The 10,516-nt window shown below is 42.3% G+C and overlaps 1 protein-coding gene across 1 annotated transcript in view; it reads right to left on the bottom strand.

Moving 5' to 3' along the window:
- LOC139582301 (solute carrier family 22 member 14-like) overlaps positions 1–9,711 on the bottom strand; it is a 107,736-nt gene extending 98,025 nt beyond the window's left edge. The window contains exon 1 of the mRNA XM_071412297.1: positions 8,996–9,711. Coding sequence (XP_071268398.1) covers positions 8,996–9,376 — 381 coding nt within the window. The 5' untranslated portion in view covers positions 9,377–9,711. The remainder of the gene's footprint in view (positions 1–8,995) is intronic.
- Between the last annotated feature and the right edge of the window lie 805 nt (positions 9,712–10,516).

The raw sequence follows: 10,516 nt of genomic DNA on the forward strand, positions 1-10,516 counted from the left end.
TGGAAACAGCTGCCAAGTCTAACATCATTATTTGAACAGCTGCCAAGTCTAACATCATTATGGAAACAGCTGCCAAGTCTAATATCATTATGGAAACACCTGCCAAGTCTTACATCATTATGGAAACAGCTGCCAAGTCTTACATCATTATGGAAACAGCTGCCAAGTCTAATATCATTATGGAAACAGCTGCCAAAGTCTAATATCATTATGGAAACAGCTGCCAAGTCTAATATCATTATGGAAACAGCTGCCAAGTCTAATATCATTATGGAAACAGCTGCCAAGTCTAACATCATTATGGAAACAGCTGCCAAGTCTAACATAATTATTTGAACAGCTGCCAAGACTTACATCATTAAGGAAACAGCTGCCAAGTCTAATATCATTATGAAAACAGCTGCCAAGTCTAATATCATTATGGAAACAGCTGCCGAAGTCTTACATCACTATGGAAACAGCTGCCAAGTCTAATATCATTATGGAAACAGCTGCCAAGTCTATCATTATGGAAACAGCTGCCAAGTCTAACATCATTATGGAAACAGCTGCCAAGTCTTACATCATTATGGAAACAGCTGCCAAGTCTAATATCATTATGGAAACAGCTGCCAAGTCTAATATCATTATGGAAACAGCTGCCAAGTCTAATATCATTATGGAAACAGCTGCCAAGTCTAATATCATTATGGAAACAGCTGCCAAGTCTTACATCACTATAGAAACAGCTGCCAAGTCTAATATCATTATGGAAACAGCTGCCAAGTCTTACATCATTATGGAAACAGCTGCCAAGTCTAACATCATTAAGGAAACAGCTGCCAAGTCTAATATCATTATGGAAACAGCTGCCAAGTCTAATATCATTATGGAAACAGCTGCCAAGTCTAATATCATTATGGAAACAGCTGCCAAGTCTTACATCATTATGGAAACAGCTGCCAAGTCTAACATCATTAAGGAAACAGCTGCCAAGTCTAATATCATTATGGAAACAGCTGCCAAGTCTAATATCATTATGGAAACAGCTGCCAAGTCTAATATCATTATGGAAACAGCTGCCAAGTCTAACATCATTATGGAAACAGCTGCCAAGTCTAATATAATTATGGAAACAGCTGCCAAGTCTAACATCATTATTTGAACAGCTGCCAAGTATAACATCATTATGGAAACAGCTGCCAAGTCTAATATCATTATGGAAACACCTGCCAAGTCTTACATCATTATGGAAACAGCTGCCAAGTCTTACATCATTATGGAAACAACTGCCAAGTCTAATATCATTATGGAAACAGCTGCCAAGTCTAATATCATTATGGAAACAGCTGCCAAGTCTAATATCATTATGGAAACAGCTGCCAAGTCTAACATCATTATGGAAACAGATGCCAAGTCTAACATCATTATGGAAACAGCTGCCAAGTCTAATATCATTATGGAAACAGCTGCCAAGTCTTACATCGTTATGGAAACAGCTGCCAAGTCTAACATCATTAAGGAAACAGCTGCCAAGTCTAATATCATTATGGAAACAGCTGCCAAGTCTAATATCATTAAGGAAACAGCTGCCAAGTCTAATATCATTATGGAAACAGCTGCCAAGTCTAACATCATTATGGAAACAGCTGCCAAGTCTAATATAATTATGGAAACAGCTGCCAAGTCTTACATCATTATGGAAACAGCTGCCAAGTCTTACATCATTATGGAAACAACTGCCAAGTCTAATATCATTATGGAAACAGCTGCCAAGTCTAATATCATTATGGAAACAGCTGCCAAGTCTAATATCATTATGGAAACAGCTGCCAAGTCTAACATCATTATGGAAACAGATGCCAAGTCTAACATCATTATGGAAACAGCTGCCAAGTCTAATATCATTATGGAAACAGCTGCCAAGTCTTACATCGTTATGGAAACAGCTGCCAAGTCTAACATCATTAAGGAAACAGCTGCCAAGTCTAATATCATTATGGAAACAGCTGCCAAGTCTAATATCATTATGGAAACAGCTGCCAAGTCTAACATCATTATGGAAACAGCTGCCAAGTCTAATATAATTATGGAAACAGCTGCCAAGTCTAACATCATTATTTGAACAGCTGCCAAGTCTAACATCATTATGGAAACAGCTGCCAAGTCTATCATTATGGAAACACCTGCCAAGTCTTACATCATTATGGAAACAGCTGCCAAGTCTTACATCATTATGGAAACAGCTGCCAAGTCTAATATCATTATGGAAACAGCTGCCAAGTCTAATATCATTATGGAAACAGCTGCCAAGTCTAATATCATTATGGAAACAGCTGCCAAGTCTACTATCATTATGGAAACAGATGCCAAGTCTAACATCATTATGGAAACAGCTGCCAAGTCTAATATCATTATGGAAACAGCTGCCAAGTCTAATATCATTATGGAAACAGCTGCCAAGTCTAATATCATTATGGAAACAGCTGCCAAGTCTAATATCATTATGGAAACAGCTGCCAAGTCTAATATCATTATGGAAACAGCTGCCAAGTCTAATATCATTATGGAAACAGCTGCCAAGTCTAATATCATTATGGAAACAGCTGCCAAGTCTAACATCATTATGGAAACAGCTGCCAAGTCTAATATCATTATGGAAACAGCTGCCAAGTCTAACATCATTATGGAAACAGCTGCCAAGTCTAACATCATTATGGAAACAGCTGCCAAGTCTAATATCATTATGGAAACAGCTGCCAATTCTAATATCATTATGGAAACAGCTGCCAAGTCTAATATCATTATGAAAACAGCTGCCAAGTCTAATATCATTATGAAAACAGCTGCCAAGTCTAATATCATTATGGAAACAGCTGCCAAGTCTAATATCATTATGGAAACAGCTGCCAAGTCTAATATCATTATGGAAACAGCTGCCAAGTCTAACATCATTATGGAAACAGCTGCCAAGTCTAATATAATTATGGAAACAGCTGCAAAGTCTAACATCATTATTTGAACAGCTGCCAAGTCTAACATCATTATGGAAACAGCTGCCAAGTCTAATATCATTATGGAAACACCTGCCAAGTCTTACATCATTATGGAAACAGCTGCCAAGTCTAATATCATTATGGAAACAGCTGCCAAGTCTAATATCATTATGGAAACAGCTGCCAAGTCTAACATCATTATGGAAACAGCTGCCAAGTCTTACATCATTATGGAAACAGCTGCCAAGTCTAATATCATTATGGAAACAGCTGCCAAGTCTAATATCATTATGGAAACAGCTGCCAAGTCTAACATCATTAAGGAAACAGCTGCCAAGTCTAATATCATTATGGAAACAGCTGCCAAGTCTAATATCATTATGGAAACAGCTGCCAAGTCTAATATCATTATGGAAACAGCTGCCAAGTCTAATATCATTATGGAAACAGCTGCCAATTCTAATATCATTATGGAAACAGCTGCCAAGTCTAATATCATTATGGAAACAGCTGCCAAGTCTTACATCACTATAGAAACAGCTGCCAAGTCTAATATCATTATGGAAACAGCTGCCAAGTCTTACATCATTATGGAAACAGCTGCCAAGTCTAACATCATTAAGGAAACAGCTGCCAAGTCTAATATCATTATGGAAACAGCTGCCAAGTCTAATATCATTATGGAAACAGCTGCCAAGTCTAATATCATTATGGAAACAGCTGCCAAGTCTAACATCATTATGGAAACAGCTGCCAAGTCTAATATAATTATGGAAACAGCTGCCAAGTCTAACATCATTATTTGAACAGCTGCCAAGTCTAATATCATTATGGAAACACCTGCCAAGTCTTACATCATTATGGAAACAGCTGCCAAGTCTTACATCATTATGGAAACAACTGCCAAGTCTAATATCATTATGGAAACAGCTGCCAAGTCTAATATCATTATGGAAACAGCTGCCAAGTCTAATATCATTATGGAAACAGCTGCCAAGTCTACTATCATTATGGAAACAGATGCCAAGTCTAACATCATTATGGAAACAGCTGCCAAGTCTAATATCATTATGGAAACAGCTGCCAAGTCTTACATCATTATGGAAACAGCTGCCAAGTCTAACATCATTATGGAAACAGCTGCCAAGTCTAATATCATTATGGAAACAGCTGCCAAGTCTAATATCATTATGGAAACAGCTGCCAAGTCTAATATCATTATGGAAACAGCTGCCAAGTCTAATATCATTATGGAAACAGCTGCCAAGTCTAATATCATTATGGAAACAGCTGCCAAGTCTAATATCATTATGGAAACAGCTGCCAAGTCTTACATCATTATGGAAACAGCTGCCAAGTCTAATATCATTATGGAAACAGCTGCCAAGTCTAATATCATTATGGAAACAGCTGCCAAGTCTAACATCATTATGGAAACAGCTGCCAAGTCTAATATAATTATGGAAACAGCTGCCAAGTCTAACATCATTATTTGAACAGCTGCCAAGTCTAACATCATTATGGAAACAGCTGCCAAGTCTATCATTATGGAAACACCTGCCAAGTCTTACATCATTATGGAAACAGCTGCCAAGTCTTACATCATTATGGAAACAGCTGCCAAGTCTAATATCATTATGGAAACAGCTGCCAAGTCTAATATCATTATGGAAACAGCTGCCAAGTCTAATATCATTATGGAAACAGCTGCCAAGTCTACTATCATTATGGAAACAGATGCCAAGTCTAACATCATTATGGAAACAGCTGCCAAGTCTAATATCATTATGGAAACAGCTGCCAAGTCTAATATCATTATGGAAACAGCTGCCAAGTCTAATATCATTATGGAAACAGCTGCCAAGTCTAATATCATTATGGAAACAGCTGCCAAGTCTAATATCATTATGGAAACAGCTGCCAAGTCTAATATCATTATGGAAACAGCTGCCAAGTCTAACATCATTATGGAAACAGCTGCCAAGTCTAACATCATTATGGAAACAGCTGCCAAGTCTAATATCATTATGGAAACAGCTGCCAAGTCTAATATCATTATGGAAACAGCTGCCAAGTCTAATATCATTATGGAAACAGCTGCCAAGTCTAATATCATTATGGAAACAGCTGCCAAGTCTAATAGCTTTATGGAAACAGATGCCAAGTCTAATATCATTATTTAAACAGCTGCCAAGTCTAATATCATTATGGAAACAGCTGCCAAGTCTTACATCATTATGAAAACAGCTGCCAAGTCTAACATCATTATGGAAACAGCTGCCAAGTCTAATATCATTATGGAAACAGCTGCCAAGTCTAATATCATTATGGAAACAGCTGCCAAGTCTAATATCATTATGAAAACAGCTGCCAAGTCTAATATCATTATGGAAACAGCTGCCAAGTCTTACATCATTATGGAAACAGCTGCCAAGTCTAATATCATTATGGAAACAGCTGCCAAGTCTTACATCATTATGGAAACAGCTGCCAAGTCTAATATCATTATGGAAACAGCTGCCAAGTCTACTATCATTATGGAAACAGATGCCAAGTCTAATATCATTATGGAAACAGCTGCCAAGTCTAATATCACTATGGAAACAGCTGCCAAGTCTAATATCATTATGGAAACAGCTGCCAAGTCTAATATCATTATGGAAACAGCTGCCAAGTCTAACATCATTATGGAAACAGCTGCCAAGTCTAATATCATTATGGAAACAGCTGCCAAGTCTAATATCATTATTTAAACAGCTGCCAAGTCTAATATCATTATGGAAACAGCTGCCAAGTCTAATATCATTATGGAAACAGCTGCCAAGTCTAATATCATTATGGAAACAGCTGCCAAGTCTAATATCATTATGGAAACAGCTGCCAAGTCTAATATCATTATGGAAACAGCTGCCAAGTCTTACATCATTATGGAAACAGCTGCCAAGTCTAATATCATTATGGAAACAGCTGCCAAGTCTAATATCATTATGGAAACAGCTGCCAAGTCTAATATCATTATGGAAACAGCTGCCAAGTCTAATATCATTATGGAAACAGCTGCCAAGTCTAATATCATTATGGAAACAGCTGCCAAGTCTAATATCATTATGGAAACAGCTGCCAAGTCTAATATCATTATGGAAACAGTGGCCAAGTCTAACATCGTTATGGAAACAGCCCATTGAGTCCAGTGCTGCCTGTCTGTCACTCTGTCTGTCACTCTGTCTGTCACTCTGTCTGTCTGTCTGTCACTCTGTCTGTCTGTCTGTCTGTCACTCTGTCTGTCTGTCACTCTGTCTGTCTGTCTGTCTGTCTGTCTGTCTGTCTGATTGAATAAGAGAGGTGGTGTAGCATCACCAGATCCCTGATAGTGGAATAAGAGAGGTGGTGTGGCATCACCAGATCGCTGATAGTGGAATAAGAGAGGTGGTATAACATCACCAGATCCCTGATAGTGGAATAAGAGAGGTGGTGTGGCATCACCAGATCCCTGATAGTGGAATAAGAGAGGTGGTGTGGCATCACCAGATCCCTGATAGTGGAATAAGAGAGGCGGTGTGGCATCACCAGATCCCTGATAGTGGAATAAAAGAGGTGGTGTGGCATCACCAGATCCCTGATAGTGGAATAAGAGAGGTGGTGTAGCATCACCAGATCCCTGATAGTGGAATAAGAGAGGTGGTGTGGCATCACCAGATCCCTGATAGTGGAATAAGAGAGGTGGTGTAGCATCAACAGATCCCTGATAGTGGAATAAGAGAGGTGGTGTGACATCACCAGATCCCTGATAGTGGAATAAGAGAGGTGGTGTGGCATCACCAGATCCCTGATAGTGGAATAAGAGAGGTGGTGTGGCATCACCAGATCCCTGATAGTGGAATAAGAGAGATGGTGTGGCATCACCAGATCCCTGATAGTGGAATAAGAGAGGAGGTGTGGCATCACCAGATCCCTAATAGTGGAATAAGAGAGGTGGTGTGGCATCACCAGATCCCTGATAGTGGAATAAGAGAGGTGGTGTGGCACCACCAGATCCCTGATAGTGGAATAAGAGAGGAGGTGTGGCATCACCAGATCCCTGATAGTGGAATAAGAGAGGTGGTATAACATCACCAGATCCCTGATAGTGGAATAAGAGAGGTGGTGTGGCATCACCAGATCCCTGATAGTGGAATAAGAGAGGTGGTGTGGCATCACCAGATCCCTGATAGTGGAATAAGAGAGGTGGTATAACATCACCAGATCCCTGATAGTGGAATAAGAGAGATGGTGTGGCATCACCAGATCCCTGATAGTGGAATAAGAGAGGTGGTGTGGCATCACCAGATCCCTGATAGTGGAATAAGAGAGGCGGTGTGGCATAACCAGATCCCTGATAGTGGAATAAAAGAGGTGGTGTGGCATCACCAGATCCCTGATAGTGGAATAAGAGAGGTGGTGTAGCATCACCAGATCCCTGATAGTGGAATAAGAGAGGTGGTGTGGCATCACCAGATCCCTGATAGTGGAATAAGAGAGGTGGTGTAGCATCAACAGATCCCTGATAGTGGAATAAGAGAGGTGGTGTGGCATCACCAGATCCCTGATAGTGGAATAAGAGAGGTGGTGTGGCATCACCAGATCCCTGATAGTGGAATAAGAGAGATGGTGTGGCATCACCAGATCCCTGATAGTGGAATAAGAGAGGAGGTGTGGCATCACCAGATCCCTAATAGTGGAATAAGAGAGGTGGTGTGGCATCACCAGATCCCTGATAGTGGAATAAGAGAGGTGGTGTGGCACCACCAGATCCCTGATAGTGGAATAAGAGAGGAGGTGTGGCATCACCAGATCCCTGATAGTGGAATAAGAGAGGTGGTGTAGCATCACCAGATCCCTGATAGTGGAATAAGAGAGGTGGTGTGGCATCACCAGATCCCTGATAGTGGAATAAGAGAGGTGGTGTGACATCACCAGATCCCTGATAGTGGAATAAGAGAGGTGGTGTAGCATCACCAGATCCCTGATAGTGGAATAAGAGAGGTGGTGTGGCACCACCAGATCCCTGATAGTGGAATAAGAGAGGAGGTGTGGCATCACCAGATCCCTGATAGTGGAATAAGAGAGGTGGTATAACATCACCAGATCCCTGATAGTGGAATAAGAGAGATGGTGTGGCATCACCAGATCCCTGATAGTGGAATAAGAGAGGTGGTGTGGCATCACCAGATCCCTGATAGTGGAATAAGAGAGGTGGTGTGACATCACCAGATCCCTGATAGTGGAATAAGAGAGGTGGTGTAGCATCACCAGATCCCTGATAGTGGAATAAGAGATGTGGTGTGGCACCACCAGATCCCTGATAGTGGAATAAGAGAGGAGGTGTGGCATCACCAGATCCCTGATAGTGGAATAAGAGAGGTGGTATAACATCACCAGATCCCTGATAGTGGAATAAGAGAGGTGGTGTGGCATCACCAGATCCCTGATAGTGGAATAAGAGAGGTGGTATAACATCACCAGATCCCTGATAGTGGAATAAGAGAGGTGGTATAACATCACCAGATCCCTGATAGTGGAATAAGAGAGGTGGTGTGGCATCACCAGATCCCTGATAGTGGAATAAGAGAGGTGGTGTGGCATCATTTGATTTACTCAAACTAGGGCATCAGGCTGCAGGCTCAACAGATATTTAGTATCTGCATTGACTCATTGTCTGCCCCAACTACCCTATGTTGCTACCCTATGTTCCTACCCTATGCGTCTACCCTATGGTCCTACCCTATGATCCTACCCTATGACCCTACCCTATGCTCCTACCCTATGACCCTACCCTATGCTCCTACCCTATGATCCTACCCTATGGTCCTACCCTATGATCCTACCCTATGCTCCTACCCTATGATCCTACCCTATGCTTCTATCCTATGCAGCTACCCTATGATCCTACCCTATGCTCCTACCCTATGATCCTACCCTATGCTCCTACATTATGATCCTACCCTATGCTCCTAACCTATGATCCTACCCTATGATCCTACCTCAGTCACCAGGCTGGTGGTCCCCTGGGGAGCCTCATACTTCCATCCATCTCTGCAGGAGATGGTACTGTTTATCCCATACTCTTCAATAGTCTCCAAGTCCAGATCCACCGGAGTGTACATCTTACAGGATTGGAACCCAGGGCCATCTTCCAGCGGTGGAAGGGTGAGGTTCAACAGCCTATCGTTGGTCAGGTTGGGTCCCTGCGTCCTGATCCAGTCGGTGTTACAGTGATGAGGGAAGTTCATTCCCGTAAACACCTGACAGAACATGTGGAACCCGTTGAAGATGTTCGGGAAGCATATCGCAGCCAACATTTGCTTCTGGAATGTTCCGAACTCCCCGACCGCTGTCAGTACCTGTCCGAACCCGGAGCTCATCTTCAGTCACAGGTGTTGGTGCAACACACAGGCTGGAAGTGTTCGATAGGAGATTGTTTGTCAAGTGTAGGTTTAACACCTTTCCATTGACAGGAGGGCATTTGTGAGCAGAAAAATTAATGTTTAATCTGTCACAACACACTCACAGGAGTGTTATCAGGTGTCACCTGGTCATCCGCGTACGTAAAATAACTCCTTACTCTACAAACCTTTAGAAAATTAATAACTTTCAAAGCCACAACAAAATACTTCATTAGTTAAAGTTAATTGATCATCTAGTGCCTTTACAGTCTATTTCATTCATTCAGCGCATTTTTAGATGTGTCCCTCGTGCTTGTTTTTGATTCCTTCAGCAGTCAGTGGGACTTTGTACCAAACGGAGACACGTGCCAAATGGAACTTTAGACCTACAGCAGATGTGTAGCCTGTTGCTCTGAGCTGGGAACCATGAGGACAAACATCTGGAACTGGGCTGTTCTAGGACTGGGCTGTTCTAGGACTGGGCGGGACAGGAACCATGAGGACAAACATCTAGGACTGGGCTGTTCTAGGACTGGGCTGTTCTAGGACTGGGCGGGACAGGAACCATGAGGACAAACATCTAGGACTGGGCTGTTGTAGGACTGGGCTGTTCTAGGACTGGGCGGGACAGGAAACATGAGGACAAACATCTAGAACTGGACAGTTCTAGGACTGGGCTGTTCTAGGCCTGCTCTTCTAGAACTGTGCAGTTCTAGGTCTGGGCTGTTCTAGGTCTGGGCTCTTCTAGGTCTGGGCTCTTCTAGGTCTGGGCTGTTCTAGGTCTGGTTTGTTCTAGGACTGGGCTGTTCTAGGACTGGGCTGTTCTAGGACTGGACTGTTCTAGGACCGGGCTGTTCTAGGACCGGGCTGTTCTAGGACGGGGCTGTTCTAGGACTGGGCTGTTCTAGGACGGGGCTGTTCTAGGACTGGGCTGTTCTAGGACTGGGCTGTTCTAGGACTGGACTGTTCTAGGACTGGGCTGTTCTAGGACCGGGCTGTTCTAGGACCGGGCTGTTCTAGGACGGGGCTGTTCTAGGACTGGGCTGTTCTAGGCCTGGGCAGAATGGGAACCATGAGAACAAACATATAGAACTGGGCTGTTCTAGGACTGGGCTGTTC

This window comes from Salvelinus alpinus, chromosome 8 (genome assembly GCF_045679555.1).
Source record: "Salvelinus alpinus chromosome 8, SLU_Salpinus.1, whole genome shotgun sequence".
In the NCBI taxonomy this organism is placed as follows: domain Eukaryota; kingdom Metazoa; phylum Chordata; class Actinopteri; order Salmoniformes; family Salmonidae; genus Salvelinus; species Salvelinus alpinus.